The sequence below is a fragment of the Passer montanus genome, unplaced genomic scaffold (assembly GCF_014805655.1).
Source record: "Passer montanus isolate IOZ18808 unplaced genomic scaffold, ASM1480565v1 scaffold1, whole genome shotgun sequence".
NCBI classification, from domain to species: domain Eukaryota; kingdom Metazoa; phylum Chordata; class Aves; order Passeriformes; family Passeridae; genus Passer; species Passer montanus.
In genome coordinates this window covers 15,576,845-15,599,587 of record NW_024356504.1, presented here as the reverse complement: position 1 = coordinate 15,599,587, position 22,743 = coordinate 15,576,845, and the positions used below count along the sequence as shown (strand labels likewise).

General features: G+C 38.9%; 1 protein-coding gene across 1 annotated transcript in view; it reads left to right on the top strand.

The window, feature by feature from the left end:
- Nucleotides 1-8,430: 8,430 nt before the first annotated feature.
- Nucleotides 8,431-22,743, top strand: part of CNTNAP5 (contactin associated protein family member 5) — a 193,689-nt gene continuing 179,376 nt past the window's right edge. The window contains exons 1-2 of the mRNA XM_039701582.1: nucleotides 8,431-8,461; nucleotides 9,898-10,091. Coding sequence (XP_039557516.1) covers nucleotides 8,431-8,461; nucleotides 9,898-10,091 — 225 coding nt within the window. The remainder of the gene's footprint in view (nucleotides 8,462-9,897; nucleotides 10,092-22,743) is intronic.

Here is a 22,743-nt window from a genome sequence, read left to right as displayed (position 1 = left end):
TTCTCTGAAATTCCAGTTTGTGTACTAGTAGCTGAAGCTGGTATTATCTGACATGTTTCAAAGAAGCCTAAGAGTTAGTATCTAAATGTCACTTGAATGATTTTGAACTGACAACATTTATATTTGTGGGATTGTTCAAAGCATTCTGTAAAAAAAATTAAAATACATTGGCAAAGAAGGAGAAGATATTTCTTTGTTTTTATTTGGAGGGTAATTAAAGCTACAAGAAAAGAATCAAAACCAATCAATAAACCAACTTCATAGTATGAAAACAAAAAGGATAATAGATAATCTGTTCAAAGCATTCTGTAAAAAAAATTAAAATACATTGGCAAAGAAGGAGAAGATATTTCTTTGTTTTTATTTCGAGGGTAATTAAAGCTACAAGAAAAGAATCAAAACCAATCAATAAACCAACTTCATAGTATGAAAACAAAAAAAATAATAGATTAATTTAAATTCTTTTTTTGTTAATTTTATATTTTTTTTTCTAAAAATCATTAATGAATAAAACCCAAAAAATTCAGGTTGATATATGTAACTCTTTTTCTTAATTCCAGAAGCAGGATTGCTTATGAAAGTTCTACTAACACTCATAACACTGAAATGCTGTCAGTAACTGTTTGTTTTTCAGAAGTTGGCATGTTCAAGGTCAGCTCCCTTTTCTCAAATGCAAATCAACATCTGTATTGTTGTGTGGTTTGCATAAAACAGTTGGCTTATAGGTACAATTAGACCCTCTTTTTCATTATTTCTTTGCTAATTGTCTTGTCAAGGAGAACATAGGTGAAAACAACTGAACAACTGGCTAGTAAATGCACTTTTGTGAGTGTCCAGATGTTTTAAATGGGTCTGTGGTGTAGAATTATTCATTGTTAAAACCAGTGTTTTTAATAGGCATGTAATGCAATTAACTCCAAGGAGCAAAAATCCTGTCCTGACAGGTAAACAGCCAAAGCAAATGGAGAAATAGGTCAGGAACTATAGGTAAGGAGCTGTAAATGTGGGAACGCCTGAAATAGTGGGGTTTTTTTGTCACATCAAGTGAGGGGGTATGAAGCCTCTTGAAATGTGTATGTTGGGATTGTATGGTGGGAATCAGGATACTCTGGTTTTGCTTTTGGTTTTACCATGGGTCTTCTCTGATCTTGCATAAGCACAAAATTTTTCATCTGTCTCTTGTCTGCATCCATCACAAAAAGAAACATGATAATAACATTCTTTCTTGGAGAGTTTTTTAATCTTGAGAGGTGTGTGTTTGGTTTGTTTGCTTTTCAGTATTGCCTCCTCATGGAAGCAGGGCCAATGGAATGACCCTCACTGTACATGCACATCCCACCTTTTTGAACTCTGTACCCTATTTCAGCTACGTTTTACAAGGAGATATCAGTCTCAAATGTGTGCATGTTGTGTCTCTGACAAGGGATGTATTGGAGGTGTTCTGCAAATGATCTGGATTGTTGTACATGTACAAGTTGACTGGTGAATCCCCCCAGGAACTTTGCTGGAATTTCATTTGGTGTGTAAAAACTGTGCCATATTCTGCATTGAAGGTCTGTGCATGTGGAAAGTTAGTTTTGACTGAGTGAAGGGCAGAAGAGTGACCTTGCATCTTGTCAGAGTATCCATTCAAAAATAATCTTCACTTGGAGGAAGTTCCTGCATGTACTCTGAGTCAATCGTTACTCTCTTATCTGTTGAAAGTTAGGCGGTATTAGTCCTGATGCTCTCAGAACTATCATCATTTTTTTAATGCTGTCCTAAATCCTGAAACCTTAAACTTACATGTTTTTATAGTTATATATTAATTCAAAAAAGGTTTCCTAGCTGTAGTTCGGCTCTTTTTTCTTTGTTTCTTTCTTTTTTAGAACAAAGCAAAATAAGAATCCCAGAATTTAGTGTGGAAATGATGTTGCAATTCTGTAGCTGCAGAAATACAGATGAATACGCATTGGGACAGAAGCAGAGGATACAGAAATTTAGACAAAGCATCTCATAGTTACAGGAGCTAATTGTCACTTTTCAGCCTGGAGCCTCTAGAGGTCCCAGCGAAAACCTTAAATGTGTTGCTCTGAAATGGTTTCCTCTTGCTGTGATGCTGAGATGCTTGGTGTCCCATAGGTGTCCAGTCCTACCTTTGGGGAACAGTGATGGAAACTGGATCACAGGATGATTGATGTGCTGGGCTCTCTCATGGCCCAGGAGCAACCGCAGGGAGCTGAAGAGAGCCAGCAATCTATACAGTGTTTAAAATGAAATCTCTGCATTCAGTTATTTCCAGCCTCTTGTTTTAAGTGTTGCTGAATAGTCCTGTAGATCTGTCCATCAGCATTCTAGACTTCCTTTTGAGAGGTTTCCAACCCCTCTGTTGGTCATTTGTTTTAATCACTTTTACAGAGAATAACTTTCCATGCTGTTTGTATGCAATGCATTCAGAGCCAAACGGAATAGAGCCATTAATTTGTGCTCCTGAGAGTGTACAATGTAGGAGCTATTTCCTCCTTTATTATAGAAAGCTTCTATTAATTTTGAAGATCTCCACTTCTAGAGATATCATTAAGGAAGTTCAGACAGTCTTTTTGCTTTGGATGAGTTCACATATTTTAAGAGTTTAAAGGTCATTAGCTTTGAGATCCTATTCTAAAATGTGTTAAAGACAATAGCAAGCAGGTATAAAATTCCAGTGGAATTCAATGATTGCACAACCCTGCAGAAATAGTGAACGTGAAAAACAACTTTTCATACATTTGCTGTCAAGAATGTTTGAGGTCCAGATAATGAGTTCACACACCAGGTGGAACTATGAATATAAAGCATAGTACCAGAAAGAAGTTGGCAATGTTTAGGGCACCATTTGACATCCTGTTGCAAATTTGGGTTGTCAGCTCTCATCTTACTTCCAAGGTAGAGCTACTAAAATTGGAAAGCCCTGTATTATCATATTACATATGAATTTCGTTTCAGGAAACACTAGAAAGATCACTACTAGAAAATAAGTTTTAATTGAAAATTAATCAGAATTTTCATTCTTAAACATCCCCGAAGTGTGTTTTAATCAAACACCATTTGTGATAAATCTATAGAAAGACAGTAAAGGGCTCTCTCTTACATGCTTGGTACTAATGATAAGGAGTTGCTTTGCCATTAAATAAGTGTTAGATGGGAGTTACAATATCATACTTGAACTCTTGAACCAGAGTTCCTCAACAAGTAAAAGGTCATATGGTTACTGCTCGACAAAAGAAAGTTGTAAACATTGAGCATCATACTTGAGTTTGCTCTGCATTTGTCTCCAGCTGTTGGCTGAGATGGTGAGTAGATATGCTTATGTGACTGTGTAGATAGCTCTAAAAGCTAATTTTATCTGTAGAAAAGAGGAAGAGGTTCAAAATCAGTATTGCAAGTCAAGCTCTGGCTATACTCTGTATTAAATAGATATTAACAATGTTTGAAATTTGTGGTTTCAATTTAAGGTCAGAAGTTGAAATAGGTCTTAGTTAACTGTCTCACAGTACTTTTGTCGTGTAGTGAGGGGTAAAATACTGTCGAGGAAGAGGTTCAAAATCAGTATTGCAAGTCAAGGTCTAGCTATACTCTGTATTAAATAGATACTAACAATGTTTGAAATGATGACAGTTGTTTCAATTTAATTTCAGAAATTGAAATAGGTCTTAGTTAACTGTCCCACAGTACTTTTGTCATGTAGTGAGGGGTAAGATACTGTAATTTTTTTAGCAATCCAGTATCACATTGGTAAGGTCCATGCTGTCTTTTAGCACTAGTCATGGGAACAGAAGACAGAGTATTGAAACCAAGCCCTAAGTAAGAGGGTTGTTTCAGCAACTTTTGTTTCATGTTTTGAATGCTTATGTGATAACTGATGAGCTGAGGCCAACACAGGGACCTAGAAGCTAAACTCTACCTTGTCTAATTATTTTGCTGCCTGGACTTGTGTAGGAATGTGCAGTTGTAGTGCTGGCAGAGTTCATATGGGGACTTGCTGTGGTTTAACCCTCAAAAACAATGAAGCCCCACACAGCTGCTCACTACAGCATGGCTTTACCACAGCCACAGTCCTTTTAGAAGTAAACCTGCTCCTGCCTTCCCATGGCTGCAGTCCCTGCTTTGTGGTGGGCTTTGACATACTCCAGCATCGCCTCATGCTCAGCCATGGTGCTTCAGGGAGTGTACACTTACCCCTGGCCCACAGTCCCTTCAGAGGTAGCAGCTGTGGTACAGCTGTAACCACAGTCACAGGCACTTTGAGGTGTGCCTGCTCTGGCATGGGCTTCTTCACAGCCACAGCCACCTGGGCTGTCCTTTTGCCACAGGGATTCGTCCACAGGTCACACCCCTTTGGCTTGAGTTCACACTGGAGTTCCAGCCTGCCCAGTGCACAAGAGCAGCAGAGATGCCCTGGCCACCTGCCAGTCCAGGAGCATGGGCACTGCTGTTATCAAAATGTTCCCAGGCCCAGCAGTCAGATGATAAGCAGTACAGCAACCACCAAAAGCAAAAAGTAGCTACTAATGAGCAGTAGACTCTAATAAGCAGTAAGGGAAGCAAGCCCCATGGCAAACACCAAAGCTGCTGATTAATAGGTGACCAGCAGTAACAGCTGTAAATTCAATCTAGTACATTCCATACAAATCTGCAATTTTCTCAAACCCTTTGAGGCCCACGTTGGGCACATGTCCTGGACAAACCCCAGCTCTCAGCCCTGCACAGCGACTCACTCTCTCTGGTGGGATGGGACAGAGAATCACAAGAGTAAAAGTGAAATCATCACTCTGAACTAGGGAAGTCATCACTCTGAACATCCCTTTTCCTCCTCCTGCATCCTCTGGCTGTAAGTGATGCATGGTGCTGTGTGGGATGGGATAACCCTGTGGTCAGTTGGGGTCAGCTGTCCGGGCTGTGTCCACTCCCAGATTTTGCTTACCCCTACCCTTCTCACCAGTGGTGTGGTGTGAGGAGCAGAAAAGGCAGTGTAAGCAGTTCTCACCAATAACAGACACATCTCTGTATTGTAGACACTGTTTCCAGCACAATTAGCCCTGTACCAGGTACTGTGGAAAGAACTAAGTCTACTCTTGCCAGAGCAGTGCCTGACCTTGGGTTGGAGGAGCAAGCAGGGGCAGATGGTGGTTGTAGAAACTTTCTTTGACTGTCACTTGAATGCAAATAGTAAATATCTTTCCAGGAATTAATATTTCTTAACAAGGACTGGGATGTGGCTTTCCGATAGTATTGAATGTTTTGATGAGTTGGCTTAGCTTTGCTTGTAATTGATAAGACAGTGCTGCAAGGAACAGGGCCTCTGGGTAGGAAGCCAGATGAATGTATTTGTTAATATAAACATGAATGCAACAAGTGAAGATGAATTTATAAAGCACAACCCAGTCCTTTATTGATATAAAGTTCTAATTCATCAAGTTTATTCAGTAATAGATAACAATAAGTAAAAGGCTGTTGTTTTTTTAAAAAAAGGCCTGCAGTAGTGGAATGTGCCATTTAAAAAACAAACACAAAAAGTACCCATGAGTAAAGCTTTGTGTGAACAGCTGAAAGTGCTTAATTAAAATTCTGATAAATCTGTACTGGTAATGCTAAAGAGCTAGTATAATTCTGATAAATATAATTCTGAGGTATGAAATATATTATTTTCCCATGAGAAGGATTTATCAGCTTCTTTGTATACAGTAAATAAATAATGAAAAATAATAAGAAAATTGCTACAGTATGACTGTATCACCTAAGATTTTTCAGTTCTTATTAGCTCTCAGCCTGAGTAGTCAGTATATACAATTATGTATGGGAATATAAAGCATATATAGTGTCAAAAAGAATTTATTTTATGGCCAAGAAGTGTTTGATCTGGGCATTAAAGTAAAATTCTGCAGCAGGGAAGCACTTAGTTGCAGTGGGAAGTCCAGGATTTTTTAGTGATATATATTGTATATAAAGCCATTTGAGCTGTTTGTAAGGCAGGTAGGGTGGAAATAATAATTCCCTTTGCTTTGTAATAATCAACTACAAATAAGTGTGGGCATCCTGAGCAGCCCTGGGGAACATCAAAAAGCATTGACTGTGTAACACTGGGCTTAAATGCACTTTTTGAAACAACTGTGGCAAAATGTACAAACAGTCTGAAAAATAAACAAAAGTATTTGATCATATTTCTTAGAATCATATGGGTCTCCAACTGAGAAACCATCAGATCCTTCCTCTCCACATATTTCTAACATTATGGTTCGTTGCCATGGAGAATATGAGCAATATATCAGATTCTTGTGGTATTGTTTCTCCACTGGGGTATTTTCCCCATGCCATACCATGTTGAATGCCTCCTTTGAAATGATCCCCAGAAGATGTGAAACGTGTGAGCTGTGAGGAATGATGGTGTAGCACAATGTGCAGAATCCTGTCGATGCCAGTGGGAACCTGGTGGGCAGAAAGGGGAAATATTGAGCATCCTGTCTCTTTCATTTTTGTGTGAGAGACAATGTGACATCTTAACACACCTAAAACGTGTGCAGATCTCATGGGCATAATCAAAGCCAAATTTTTGTCTGGTTTGCATTTATGCCATAGTTAATAAAAGTTATTAATTTTTATTAACTGTGGCATAAATAGTTAGTATGTCCTCTTCAATATGTTTGTGTCCAATTGCAGGAAAAAGATGTTGAGTTATGCTTGAATCTGTTCAGAGGACTTGATGTCCTGTAAGTTGTGTCTTTGGTAGCCCATGTTGTTGCTCATTAGAGCCTTCTTGTCCTTTGTCTTGGGTCTGTGCTGCCAAACAGTCCACAGGGCAAGCATCAAGGTGGGGACAGGAGCAAAAGGCTTTAAATAGTTGCTCTGCTTTGGTTGTACTTTTTTGCTACTTACTAAAAAAGGTACAGGATGGGTTGTTGACACATTATCAGGAAAGATGTACATAAAAGAAGTGTGCAGACACAGACTGTGCTGGAAGAAATGCCAGTATCCCTTGTGCCACCTGCTCTGTATGACAGAGTAAATGTGGAGGAAAAAGAACATTTATTGATTTTTGGCACTCACAGCAGTATTTGGTGAGAATTTGGGACAACCACAGAAGCAAGCATGTTTGCTTTATTAGCACAAGTGGGAAAAGCTTCAGTTCTGCCCTCAGTCATGCAGCCAATGCAGCTTTGCTGTTGCTGGGATTTTAGCTGGTATTCTTACCAGCAGTAGAATTACTGTCCACCTGTGGAAATGGTAATGGTGGAAAGTTTGGGAGAGGGGAAACACAGTGTGCTTGCTTCTCGACAGGAAAAAATATATGGAGCAGCTGCTGTTCTGTAAAGACATGGCCTGTAACTAATCTTTCTTGGAAGATCAGCTTTGGAGAGGTGATGCTACGAGCAGGTGGCAGTGCTGTGTCTGCAGTGCTTGCATCTAGAGAGTGACATTCCCAGCAGACAAATGTGCTTGTCATGTAAAGAGAGATGCAGTTCAGTGATACCATGCAATCTATGATTTTAGGGCTCAAGCTCAGCACAGGTCTCCCAAATTTCTGTTCAGTGTGTATCATTTGTTTGACTTGAAAATTAGAAGCCTGTGGTGTTGTGCTCAAGCTGGAAAATAGCAGTGCACAGTAAAGCCAAACACTTTTGTTGAAAGCATATCACATTCCTGCCACTTCTAGCAGCAGAAGGGAGAAAGCATAAAGTAGATATTTAGTTATGATGTTTGACATACTGCTGGGAAGCATCTGTGCTAACAGGCTTGGCTTAAGAATTTATGTATAAACCTAGAACATAGAAAGCAAAGTTTTGTGTTTTTTAATGGAAAACTCACCAAATATTTTTGTTGTATGTTATTTTCCTTCATCTAGTTGTCATTCTCTATGTTGAATGAAGGAGAGATGAAAATGCCAACTTTCTTTTAATATGTGCTGAAAACATTTAGAATAGGCTCTTTTGAGTCATGAATGGAACAACTTTGCCAGAACTTCTGAAGCAGATTTTTATATCAGTTCCTGGAATAAAACTGGGGAAAAAAAAGGCAGCAACTACTCTGTTCAGAGTCTATTTTAGATACTGGATATTACAATCCAAAGGAACCTTGCCCTTGGTTCCTGTGTGCAATAGCCACAATTGTGTGTAGAAGAAATCTGTAGTTTGTTGTCTTTGAATACAGCTCTGTAGTTTGTACCTTAAAGGCAGACAACATACTTTCTATATGGCACTTAAAATATCAAAATAAAAAAATGGTGGTGTGGGAGGCAGGCTTGTTAGGATCTTTAACAGGAGGTATTATATAAGCTGTATATAGATATGGAGTTAAAAGAGCTGTAAAGTAGTTGACGAAGAAATCAGTGATGAAATTCCTAGTATTCTCATTAGGTGTTTCATGGCATGCTCATAGGACAGAGTATTCTATTTAAGGCAGGTAAAATAATCAGTGATGGTGAAGACTTCTGTTGTGATTGAAGAGGGTAAATCATGGAACTAAGAAGCAGTATATGTTGGTTTGGTTGCAAACTCCTTTCCCCTGGAGAGTTCTTGTAGAAGAATGGAGGCTGAGTCATCCAGGGGAGCAGGAACAATACAGGTATGGAATAGATATGGTTCTGTTTCAGGAGTTCAGATAAATTCTATATTAATAAATTGTAAATTATGACAATTCTAACACCTACTCTTAGACAAAGGGATTTCAGTTGTGAGTTAGAAAGTACAATACCATCCAGGAAAAAAAAACTAGAAGTGCAGAGTTATTGAAATTGAGTTCATTGATGGAAACCACATTTATTAATCTTTCAACTCTATTCACTTCAATAAACTTTTCATGCAGCAACTTTGAGACAGATATGTTCAGTTTTATTCCCAATGTGATTGTGTTCACTGTAGTCATACTGGAGTGCTTTTCCATACTTCATTAATAATGACAAAACAAAAAGGTGTTGGGTTGCAGAAGCAGTGGCAGCCTCAAAATTTGCAGTCTTGGTTGATGGCTTGTGTTCTTCGTAGCTGCATTGGTTGCTTATTGGTGAGGCTGAATTGAATACTGGATGTATGCAGAGACTAAATGTGTGCAAAGAGAAACAAGTTAAAGGAAAATAAACATAGCCTGTAGTTTTAGGGTGTAAAAGAAAGCAGGAGACCATAAAATAATATATTACAGTCTGGAATGGTTTGCCTTTTAATCATAATCTTCCATTTATTGTAGTGGGCAAAGTGGTAAAATGCAAACAGTGGTTGCAATTCTGTTTCACTGGCTTGGTGTTACCACAGGACTGTTTATCCAATGAAGGAATTCAAGGGATAGTGCCAATCTTTACTTCCAAAGGACAAACAGGAATTACAAGCTCATGTCAGAGACATCCTGCTTTCCAGTGTGAAGGCAGTCCGTTTAGTTGTTCAATCAAATGGTTTCTAGCTTTACAACACATTATCTGGAATGCATTTATAAGCTGTAATTAAACAATTTTTTCAAATACTTAATAGGGCTCAAATAAAAATAACTAACATTTTCCATTTCTTTCAGAACACAGCAAAAAGGAAAATATCAAAGCAAACTGCAAGTTACAAGTTCACATTCCCAGAACTGCAAGGAGGGAATAGATATGTTTTTTTTGGGTTTTTTTTGTGATTTAGCATGAGCCAATCTCATTGATGTTTGTACAGCTGAAAAAGAATAAATTTCCTTAAAATGTCTTAGAAATTTAAAATTCCTCATGAGCTTTAGGTTAATGGAGATAACCTGATGGAAGCACACCTCATATAGTGTATTTCCTAATACTAAAATATGAATAAACATCTGCATGCTCAAGTAGAGTCTTCTGTGATACCTGAAATAATTTAACAGTTCTTTATCAAGCATAATTTTTTTTTCTGCCATTGTCATCTAAATCGTCCTCATCCAATCTTTCAGGAGCTGGTGGCTGGTCCCCGCTGGAGTCCAACGAGCAGCAGTGGCTGCAGGTTGATCTGGGAGACAGAGTGGAGGTGGTGGCGGTGGCCACCCAGGGCAGGTACGGGAGCTCAGCCTGGGTGACCGAATACGCGCTGATGTTCAGCGACACCGGCCGCAACTGGAGGCAGTACAGACAGGACGACGCCGTCTGGGTAGGTCTGGGCTGGCAGTGCCTTTGGCCCCACAGCTCTCTGGTTCAGGCTCGTTTGGCTGATTGGAGAAGCAGCTCTGGTTTCACATTGAGCAGTGCTGCAGTGTGGTGAGGGAGCAGAGACTCCGTGGGATGTTTGATCTAAATGGGTTATGTCACCGACTGTCTGTGTAATACAAGTTTAGGCCCTCAGGAGTACATTGCATTTCAGATTATGAGGATGATCGGGGCACTTAAAATGACCTGTGTGCTTTTGTGCCTGGTTGGCTCTGATTCAGGCACACCAGGGTAAATGGGGCTAATCACCTCCGTGCTTTCTCCAGGAAAGATGAAAATTAATTCTATGCCTTACACGTGTTTGGCCAGAACAAGAGAGATCATGCTGGGGAAGATGGGTGGTAAATTGTTCCTCAGCTGGAGCTGCAGCATGGGTTGTGGGATGATTTAGGAAACACACTAAAAGTGATTAGAGCTTTTCCTAATACTTTAATGCAAACTTGACCATTGCTGTGTCACAAGTTCAGTGTGTGGCTGAGCCAAGTGCTGTTGGTAGGAGTGCCTGGGGGCAGCAGTGGCACCACAGGTGTGGATGGAAAAGTTTACAAGCCTTCCTTTTGTACAGAAAATGTCAATTGTTAGTGAATGGGTAAAAAATTGTGGGATTCTCCCCATGCTATGTGTTGTAGTTCTGTGCCTCAATAGCCCTAGTAGCATGAAAATATGTGGTGTTAAAAGAATCAGATTCTTCACGAAAATAAAGGAGAGTGTGTTAAGGGTAACCAAGTACACTTATGTTTTGTCTTTGGTTAATACCCTGTTTAAATGCTGTGTCACAAAAGCAGATTTTGCTTCCAAAACATAGTGACTGTGAGTGGTGAGAGCTGGTGTACAGCAAGAAGCGGGGAGAAGAGCTACTTAATTTTTCCCCAAGGGTGTGGTAGCAGTGGAGATGCATGTACAGGGAGGTGAACTTCTGTACATCTAAAATCCATTGTATCATCACTTTGCTCTATCACAGTTTGATTCAGGGAAAGCTGATGAAATCCTTCTTCCCTTAGAAAAGCAACTTTGGTCCTAAGATGGTCATAAAGTTGTCAGGTGCTTCACCTGTCACTTAAAATGTTATGTTAGGCTGTGTTTGCTCTGATGCTTACATATAGATATAGTATGTATATATACATATTATATATCTATATATTTAAAAGCAGTGGAATTTGGACTGAATATAGTGATCATTTAATCTGTCTCTTGACTTCCACCCCTGGGAATCTGAAATTCATACTGAGATATTTTTACAGATTTGGTGTCAGTTAAGTGCTTCTTTGCCTGAAAATATTATGTGGATTGTTAAAATTTTGTATTAGGACAAAATATTTTTTTATTACATGTTAAACTTTTCAGTCCTTTTCTTTCTGGAAACACTTTTTCTTTTCTAAATTTTTCTTGTTAAAGGGAAACTTGAAAAGACAACAAGTAGAATTTACCACAGCAAATCTTAATACCCTAAGGATTCAATTTATGAGTTTCTTATCTGGTACCTAATATTGCACATGAGAATAAGAACAAGCCTAGCAGGCATTTAACAGTGAATTAGGATTTATGAGCAGCCTGGGCTCTCTTGTTTTACTAGAGTGATCAGGCTTGAAGTTGATTCAGGGCAGAAACTGACACAACTTCCAAAGCCTCAGCAGACATGGATGCTTGCTTTCTGTAGAGATAATTTTTGTATGTTTCTAATGGAAACCACCATAGACTACAGGGCATAGTTTTCTCTATAATTTGGGAAAAATGAATAGACTTTGGGTGTGGAAAAGGAAACAGAGGATTTGGATAATTTTCCCATTACCTTAGTTTCTGGGAGTCACACTGACCAAGTGAGCCAGTAATGTAATTCTAGTCCAGAAGAACCATTTGCTCTGTGTTCCCAGAGGGCTTGAAGGGATTGTTAGGATGACTCACCAAAATTTCCTGGTGGAAGTATCTGATAATGTAAATCCAAAGTGGGCTCATTTGACATTTCATTAGACACTTTAGTCCACCTAAACTGGCAAGTCTCATTAACACTTAGGAGCTTGTATGCCTACCCATGGAATTAATGAAGATCAAGAATTCCTTCTGTACAATTTTTATTCTAACTAAAAAAAAAGTTGATTTTTTTTTCCTCTGGCACTTTTGGATTTTCTTCACTGAATTAAATTAGATCTAGAGAGCCATTCAGAGTGCAGAGAGGAAAGCCAAAGAGGCTTTCAGAAGCATGTATAGAATTATAATTTTAAATTATGCAGTGTTCCTCTTTTATTGGCAGTTATCCTTTCCTTAGGGTTTTTTCCAACTAAGAAGAAACATAGAAATGTGCTGTCCAGCTGAATGTTAAAAGTTTTTTCAGACCCTTGGATGAAATGAGGGCAAGCACAACCTGCTACTTGTCCTGAACATCTGGCTCCTGAATAGCTGTGAGGGAAGTTTTGCATTGCACACCCCTAGGAAAGAACCCTTGCCCTTGACTTAAGGTAGTGGACTATTTCACAGGGCTGGGAAAGCAGCCCCCAGGGTAGCCTCCACTGTCACAATCTGTGGCAGTGCACACTGTACCAATCTGTCACAAGTGTGGGAGTTCCAGACTTGGGAATCTCTGTCTGTGCTGGCTTTGGTTCAGTGACGTTTTTTGCTCAGCAGGAGTGAAAACATCCCTCAGTTATCAAGACTGTTTTCAGCACAAACCCAAACCAGGCCCCCAGTACCAATTACACTGGTATGAAGAAAATTAACAGTTAAACACTGCATTTTTTTTCCTGGGGTGCGTGGGATGGTCTGTCAAAAGGGATTTAAGGCAGTAGTTTCCTCTGTCAGGGTGAGGTGACAAGTTACCAGTTCTTAATTTCTACTCAAGCCAAGTCAGATTTGATTTGCCTTTTCTCCCAGCCTATGTGCATGACTCAGAGAGAAAGCCGTGGTGTATTCCCAGTTGGTGATGCTGCAGTGCTCTCTTGGAGGAGCATGCATTGGCCCAGCCTTTCCCTGCTGCGTATCACCGGGCCATTGACCACATGTGGTGGGAACAGCAGGAAGGCAGCAGGGCCTTCAATAATCCCTAAGTAAGTCTGTCCAGATTAAACTTTTCTTAATGATCCCAAGAATGCCTGATGGTCCCTATTGCAAGTGCTCTGATGCTCTGAGGAGTTGTAGTGGGTATAAGTTTGGTCCACCCATATGGCAGAGATGTTCTGCAGTGCATTGGAGACCTGGGCACATAAATTCTTTATTGGGCTGCCAATAAGACAGATGTCTGCACACCAGCATATATGACATATCACCAGTAAAAGTCCCTTTCTCTTTATAGAGATTACAAGGCTTATTATCCTCCTCTCCCAGCTTGCATACAGCTCCCATCAACTTCCCTGTTAATGAGGACTGCATAGACAGATCGCGGGGAGAATCAGAAAACCTTTTAAGTTTTCACTCAGCCTGTGTTTATGATGTTAGTAAATTCTGCAGCTGGAGTTGAAGACAAGACAGATTAGCCATTTAAAACCAATTTTCCAACCCTATTTGTATTTAAATAATCTTGTTACAAAAGGACTCTCTGGTTCAGAGCAAACTAGACTTATAATTATATTTTCAATATGGATAAATCAGCTATGTGTGGACACACTAGCTATTGATTGGGAGACATAAAACATAAATCTTATTGCTTGTAACAAGTAAATGATTTTTCAGTGTTTTTAAGTGTTGAATAATTCAGCATTTGCTTTACCTGCATACACATCACAGCTTGAGTCAGTCCAAATTGTGTATTTTACTGGGAAAAAAAGTGTGGGTTGTGATACAATGCTATTTCATTTTAGATTGCAATTTTTATGCTATCTATATTGAAAAATACTTTGCAAGGCTGAAAAACACAATTATGCAGGAAGGCACAAAGGAAGGGGTGAAACAGGCATAGATGCATGCAACAAAAGGAGAAAAGAGATGTTCTTTATACAAAGTTTGAAAGAAGAAGGAGAGCTTGTGGAATTGGAGATAAAGGCAGACTTCTCTGACAGTAGCAGAGAAGGCTTTTATATTAGAACAATGAATCTGTGCAGAAGGCAATGAAGAGGGAAAATGGCATAGATAGCACACAGAGATAGTTCACACTCTGTGCAGGCCCATGCACATCTAGTGCACATTGAGCAGGAGTGTGCTGGTTGGTAATGGTCAGCTGGTATCAGAGACTTGGTGAACTTTCTGATAAATCTGCTGTCCACTGCACATGGAAGGCAGAAGATGGCTCTGGGTGGGAGAGGGGCTGTGAGCCCTGACCCCAGAGCTGCATCAGAGGATCTGAAGTGCTCCTCTAGTGTTGGACCATGACCTCTTGGTCATGCAGGGAATAAGCCAGAGCACCTCTCCTGGAGCAGTGCCCCAGTGGTGTTGTGCTTCTCACAGGTGCAAGGATGCTGTGTGAGGCCTGGAGAGTTGGCAGGAGGCTGAGGATGCATTAGGAATATGTAATTTCGAGGAGAGCAGGAAAAGTGTTTAATAGAGGTGATAAAGATCCCTTGCATCCCCTTTCATTGGGAAACTTCTTACTTGCACGTGTGAGCTTTTGCTGAACCAGAGGCTTTTCTAATGAAGTCTAGAGGAGGGTCACCCTTAATTGGCTTATAAATCTACAGGGGTGCTGTAAACTTTCCCATTCCACCCTAGCTGGATAATGACTCTGGAACTGTTTTGGTGAGTTAATTATTGTGAACATAGTTAGAATATTAATCTTCTTGTCAGATTTATAATTGTGCTAATTTATTCTAAAGCATCTTTTAGCTCCTAGTCCTAACACCCTCTGAGCATGACCAGAGCAAATTTCCACATGTAGCAATGAGAAGTCCCACATTGTTTGCTTGGGTTAGAGAATGAGTTTTTGCTTGTCTTGTTATAATGCTTCCTGCTATACTAGTATTAAGATATATTTAAACTCCTTTATGCACAGTAATTATTGCCAGTCAAATAGGTGTTAAGTGGTAAGTATGTATGGATTTTTTCTTTTTCCACCTTTGCTCTAAGAAAAGAAAAAGAAGAAACAAAAAGCCAATTGCTACTTTCAAGCAGGAATGAAGAAAGCAATTCAGTCTTGCTGCAGGGAAGCAAGGTTTTCCGGAAGTTTTCATTGCTATGTTATTACAGATTTTGAAGAGGCAACCATTATCCCTTTGTTGTAATTAGGACTGTTCAGATTTAAGACTGCCTGATTCTGAGATGCTGTTTGGATGTTACTAATTTGCTTCTAATTCTGGTTTCACATACTGAGCTGGCTGCAAACGTGGCCTCCTGAGTACATTCTCAGGAAATCTGTCTTTCTTGATATCACCAGGCAGTTCTTCCATGGGAGGATAATTCAAAGTGTCAGTATATCTGTTTTTGTTAAGTGTACTCTGTGTGGATTTATGTCTGAATAAAATGGATATACTTAGATTTCAAATAACCCTCTACTTTTGAGATAGTGGATTTAGCCTTGAGCTAAGTGAATTTTGTATGAATTCTGTGACCTTACAATATGCTTTTATCATTGGTTAACTGTAAAGTGATATTAAGGTGGAGTCTAGATAATTTCATGCTGATATTAACATGTTATCCATCAGCAGTGTCCTCAGGAATTCTCTGTGCATGGTGTTTGGCAGCAATTCACTCTGACCCAGAAAAAATTGCAAGAAACATGGTTATTGACAGTTTGTGCTGTTGTTACTGACTTCCCATCCTATGCCTTTGCAAATTGCCTGAAATGCATCTTTTCTGTAACCATTTCACACAGGAAGGCTGAGAAATGTTCTCTAATTTCTCATTCCTACATCCTGAATATACTCCATGACCTTGTCTCTCCTCTGCTTTGTGCTAGCAGCTATGGGGTGTGACTCCATAGGGTCAGCCCTAATGGATTGGAGTGGGAAGAGTGGTTGGCATGAGTCTGGCTGGTGATGTCTGGTCCCAGAACATAAGTGTCTTCCAATTATCTCCAGCAGTTTTGTCTGCCACAGCCAGAAAGCTGTTGTTTCCCCTCCAGGCATCTACTGAGACAGAAAATTTGGTTTGTGGCATGCTAGGATGGTTAATGTGGAAAATAGGGGACATTTCCTCATAGATGGTGGACTTTAGCCAGCAACTCTTTCATATCAGCAGACCAAGTTTCATTATTTCTGTTTGCAAATTATGTTCCATGGCATTTGAAGGCTTAAATAGGTGCCTTTACAAATTCTGAGTAAATATGGAACAAATAGTTATGTAATCCATATGCTTACAGAGCTCAGTGAGTTTCTTTGCAGTTGTTTAGTACATTTTTGGAACAAATAAGTTGGCTCTAGCTGTCTGAAAAACCAATTCTTTTGTGGGGAACCAACGAACAAGAGTGCTCTTATTCTGCTGTTATGTACTGTAAAATAAGACAAATTTCCTGCTGCTAAAAAGTGTGTCACTTCACTTCTACTGATTCACTATTAGATTAGATTAATCCAAATAAATAAACTGGTTTGAGTTGTAGTGTTCAGGTGTTCAGTAGCTGTTACCAGATTGTACTGATTTTGCTCTGAGCCCTTTCCAAATGTTGGATTAATCCTGTAGTGAGAAGCTCATGAGCAGAGAAATAGAAACCTATTGCTTGTGGCTGGTGAAAGTGGTGCATGAGAGAGGGAGGCAAACAATGAACAAACCATTGCAAACCCCTCCAGGACTGGCTGTGATCTTATGTAGACATCAGGTTTAGTGATGAGACATACTTGTAAACTGCTTGGAAAGAGGAGAAAGGAGAGGAATGGAGATGAGGGGAGACAGAGACAGATGGAGAGGTAGAGAGCTCCAGTCAGTGGCCAGAGCTTCAGTATCTAAGATGGAATGAAGAACAGTTTCATTACATCTGAAGTCAGCAGCAGCAGAAACATGGAGGGTCTTCCATTTCTGCTCCTCTTCTTTTCTCCTTGGTTAGCAGATTTGTGTTCCATCTTGGGTTAATGTACCCAGTGTTTCCTGCTGTTGGACACCCATCAGCTGCAGGGAGGCCCCTACAAACTGTTTCTGATACTTTCTTAAAAAAGTATTGCTTGCACAGAAACTTTTTTTTCAGCACTGAGATTGGATCTTTGCATAGTGGCAATTCAGGAATGGGAAGATGGACAAACAGATAGGTCCAGATGATTTATGGAGAGGACCCTGATTTATTAAAACTTTAATTTTCTTAGGCTATTTGTCGAAGGTCCCATGTTCTGCAAGTGTCTTTGCTGGTGTGGAAATTCTGCTGCATTGCTCCTTTATGGTCTGACTGGGAGCCTGCTGCTGTCCCTGGGGCTCTTTCCCATCAGGGATCCCCAAACTGTAAGGATAATGAAATGTTCTTCCTTGAATGAACTCAGGTGCCAGTGCCTTTTTTTTTGCTTTTTCTTCTTAACTGTTGTGTAAGCTAAGGTGACCTTGTTATATATTTAAAAAAAAAAAGTGTAGTCACACAATTAAATTGTCTGATAAGTTATATTTTCTTGCATTTATATAAACCAAGAAATTCTGTAGTGACATCATCTTTACAGTGCTGGAAAGATGTTCTTTGCAGAATTCCTTCCTCCCAAATCCCTAGTCATTTCAGCTAATATGGATTTATTTTTTTTTTAGGCTGAAGAGGGGACTTTTACCTTGCAAAAAGAACTTAAAAATTATTTGTTTTCATTGTCATTGAGAAATTAGTTTTATGAGATTTATTATTTTTTAACTGCCCATGCCTGTACTGGGATATTCCAATTCTGGAAACAGTGTTTCTCTAATGATTAATACAGAAAAAATAGCAATATTTAATATATTTTATTAGATCTCTTCCCTAGTTATAAAACAGATAACAATTAGTGAAAATAGTGATATTTTAAAAAATTACTCAATTACTATTCTTGTGAAGGACCTCTTTTAATATATTGCCTTTCCAGATGTGTAGTGCATAATTTACATCTCTCAGTGACTCCCAAATTTTAGTGCATGAGAACTTTCAATACACTTATATAATCATTAATCCTGAACGTTTCTATACCAATTGTACTTTTGACTCTCAAAGTTGATTCTCAGGGAATGGGGAAAGATAGAAGTCCTTAGAAGATCCCTTGAGGTACAAATAAGTAAGAACAAAATTTATCTGTGGAATCTTTGAAATTTAATGTAACTGAATTTTTTTGATGTATTTCTGACACTTTTGGGGAGCTGCCTACACCTGGTCTGCAGGAGTTAGTTAACGTTTGTGGGGTTAGTAAGCAAACATGAAAATAAACTTCAGCAAATCAAAGTAAATAGTAAATCCTGACATAGCAGTACTTGAAGGACATTTACCCTTCAGGGAATAAATATTCTTATATATTATGAGTTGAGGGTACAAATGCAGTTCTGGAAACATGATGAGAGGTTCCATATATAGACACCTTTACAGCTTGAAGGAGAGATGAGATTTGACTCAAATAAAAACTAGTCAGCTGTTGTGCTCAGAGAAACTAAATGTGAGCCACATTTTTAAGTACAGAGACTTCCATATGAGAAGAATGGACAAATCCTCTCTGTAGAAGATTCTAGCTGTCTCGAGATGAGGTTTGCTAGACTTTGTGGAGAATTTGTATGGAAAGATTTTGCCTTGGATTTCTTTGTATGGAAAGATTTTGCCTGGGATTTCAAGTTTAGGTTCAGCTCACAAAAATAATAATTTCATTTGCAATAACTTCCATTTGGAAATTTTATTTACCATTTTGAAATCCTTGTCATGGTTGCCTCAGGAGAGTCTTTGTCTTGATAGAAAGTCAAGAAAGCATCCAAACTTGTCCTAGTTAATTTAGGAAAGCTGGTTCAAAAGAGCTTTACACCTTTTGCTTGGGAACTGTTTTAAAGATTAAAGCAATTCTGGCAATGACTAGCAATTCTGTTAATTCACCTTCCATAAATCCCCATGGATTCAAGAGATGCAGGTCCTTTTGGCACTGACATAATAGCCAGTTCTGCCTGATGCTTTCAAATATTTTCTCGGGGTGCTTTGGGGGAAAACTGAGATTCTTAAGATTGCAGGGCAGGAGTTTACTTTTAGTATCAAAAGAAAACTGCAGTCTGTGTTCTGTATCTAGATTTTGTATTTCTATTATACAGTTTGCTGACACAGGGGGACTTTCTAAACATCTAGAGCATGTTTTACATCCTCTGTGTTGGACCCAAACCTCTGTTTTCCTCTGGGCACAAATGCTCCTGCTGCACTACAGAGCTGTCCACAGTTACCCATCTCTCCTTGCTGAGTCCTTCAGACCAAGAGTGTTTGTATGCCAGTTAGAATATGTGTGTGCCTGGTGGAAAAATCTTAATGTTAGCAGTATACATTAATGGAAATACTTATAAATTCCATATGCTCAGCAGATGCTTTCTCATTTAGGCTTCTGTTAAAAAAAGTTAAATAGGATAAGGAAAGGAAAAATACTGAAAACGTGTCTCCTGAGAAGCCTTCTGTGTTCTGTTACTTAGTAAATTAATAGAGATAGATTTTAGTCTGGAGAGCAGATATGAAGAATCATGCTCTTGAAGGATACCTTACAAATACTGCCTTCTTGCATCACACAGTACTTCAGGGAAAAGGCTTTGTCTCCAAGGAAAAAGGCACACATTGGTATTGTTCCCATAAAGCAGTCTCTGGAAAAAGTCTATTCTATAGAGATTTAGGAGAGATTTCCACATCATGGCTTCTACATTGTTTTGCAATGGAATCATTGTTGAAGCAGCTGTCACTTTGTTCGTTATGTGTGTTCACAATGGGTAGTTTTCTTTGTTTTTAATTTGTGTTCCAGATGTATGTATTCAGGCTTTTATGTACATCCAATATGTGATCCTTCATAACCACTCTCTGATATCTTTACACTTTCTAACTTCTGCTTATTTCTTGATACAAATTCACAAGCACACTACCAAATCCATGAATGATTTATGCTGAAGAAAGTTTGAGATTAGTGGACTGAAATGTGCAGCCTTTTCTTGGTTATTTTTTCCTCTGAAAGGGAGATCAAAACTCTTGGTTTTAGTGTTGAGAACAGTTTTGTAATGTCTAAAGCAGAGTTAGATCCCAGAGTTAGAATCCAAGTATCTTATTACGTCAGTGCAGACAGCTGAAGTGTGCAGCTGAATTTTGTAGAGAGCACTTAGTATTGACAAATTACACCCAACAAACCATAACAAAGTTCAGTCAGCCAAAGACAGGGCTATCCCTACAGAAAGATTTCAAAAATTTCAAGTAGTTGTGATTTGTATCTCAGTCACGTCGTTCATGACTGACACATTTACAGGTAGCAACTCCTTGTTGGCAGCAAATCTCAAGTTTAGATACTATAGCAAAGAGAAAACATTCTGATGTGGTCTGCTATCTGTGGGACTCATCAAAATATGCATAAAAAAAGGGAAAGATAGCCACCCTTTAAGAAACTGACTCTTTGGAATCTGATGGCTGTGGAGGTCATGTCTGGTAGCTTCTGGCTGACTTTCCACATAGGAGAAGGGGAGTTTTGAGTACTGCAGGAATGAAAAAGGCATCTTCATGCCTTATCTTTGATGTCATTTCCCCTTTTTTTCTTTTTTTCTTCTCTCATTTTACTTTTTCCCTTAACTACTCTTCTGTCCCACTAGACAGGGCCACAGTAGACTGGCTCTGTTTTGGTTGCTTCTCCAGCTGAGGTATGTATTATAGTGAAGAGGATAGCAGAGATTAGCCCAGGTAGCCTTTATTTATAGAATTCAGAGGTATGTTTAATTTCTCAGTGGAAATTATCAAGGCGAAAAGTATCTAAAGACAGTCATAGAGATTCTGGAAGTTCTTAATACATCCATTTTAGTGGGACACTTCCTGTTACTTATGTTTAATTTCTCAGTGGAAATTATCAAGGCGAAAAGTATCTAAAGACAGTTATAGAGATTCTGGAAGTTCTTAATCCATTTTAGTGGGACACTTCCTGTTACCTCTACTTGAAGCAAATAGTAACTGACTTTGAACAGTGCTTTCTAAAATCTGTGAGGTTATTCAGGTACAAGTAACTACTCATCTGAATGAAGGTTTTAGCCCGTGATCTGGCAAACATATGGGCACTTATCTCATGCATTTACATTTACAGAATGAGCCATGAAGCATAGCAATTTAGAAATGAGGAAATCTGGAATGTTGATTCTACATAACTCTATAATAAAACCTCCAGTGGTGAGAGGATTTCATCCCACAGCTGTAATTAGGTGCTCAACATAAGATATTGTAGAGTAGGGGCTTTGCAATTACATACTTGCTGAACTTGAAAGTTACTTACTTAGTTGTCTTATTGCTCTGAAGCTTGTTTTTTCTCCTTTCTGTTTTTTTGGTTTTGTTTTTTGGATTTTTTGGGGGTTTTTTGTTCCCTGGAAAACTGCCAATTTCCCAATTTGTTCATCTTGAGGGGCTTTCTTCTTGCCTGCCTCTTGTGGATGGCTAGAGTCATTAGAAGCAAATGCATATCTGCAGTCAGATTTTTAAAACAAACTGCAGCAGCAGCACATTGCCATCAAATGAGGCCCTGATTTCACACTATCCTTCACCTAACTTTGCTTCTTTCTTTCTTTCTGCCAAGCTGGAGGTCAGCATTTAGTGCTTAGTCTTAGTATTTGAAGGCTTATAATGGTTGCGATGTTTATGGACACTGGTTTATGTCCATGGACATTATTTAGTTATAGCCCTGTAAAATATGTGTGCTATTCCAGCCTGAGAAATATGTGCATGTGGTTATGCATACATCACTATAAAGGTTAACAGAAATGTGATCTGCAAGGAATATTCTTATGAAATTAAAGACTCACAGATATTTAAGGCAGGTTTGAAGAGTTATTGTCAAATATGCAGAGCAGTTGTGTGTATATGTGTAAAAATAAATTCATAGGACAGTGGAGAAGCAAATCTGAGCTAGAGAGGGAAGGCAGAGTTTCAGGTGGCATTCATCCAGCCATATCTGCAAGAATGCAACGATGATGATTTATAATTACTGTGACGAAAATAACGATGATTCTGCTGCCACGTTTTTACCGTAGCCTTGGAAGTATAAGTAATTATGCAATGATCAGTTGATTCTACATATTCACAAATTTTGCTATTTATCATAATTGGTTTAGTCCCTTGGAATTAGTCCAGAGTTTTACTTCATACAGTCGCTTGTAAAAGGGAAGTGGAAGGAAGCAAATTTCCTTCAGCTGCATACACCAAATCAAAGTCTGACCAGTACTTGTTTATTCCAGGTTTTTTAAAAAAGCAACAAATAAAAAAAAACAATTAAACCCTTACACAGAAGCCATCTATGTCTCCTCTTTGGAGATGTTTTCAGTGGGTATCAAAAATTATCTGGTTCACACTTCAAAACACACCTTTTGTGAATTTTGTCTGCTGGATGTTCAGTTCATATTAGATTGAATGAATGGGATTCAGGCATCTGGTTCACACTTCAAAACACACCTTTTCTGAATTTTATCTGCTGGATGTTCAGTTTGTATGTTCAGTTCAATCATATTAGATTGAATGAAGGGGATTTGTGTTTGCTTTCATGCCCACCAAAGCCTTTACCTGGTTGTGTCCATCCTAATATTGTCATTCAAGGAAATAATCTGATTTCATGGCCTCCAAAGCCCTT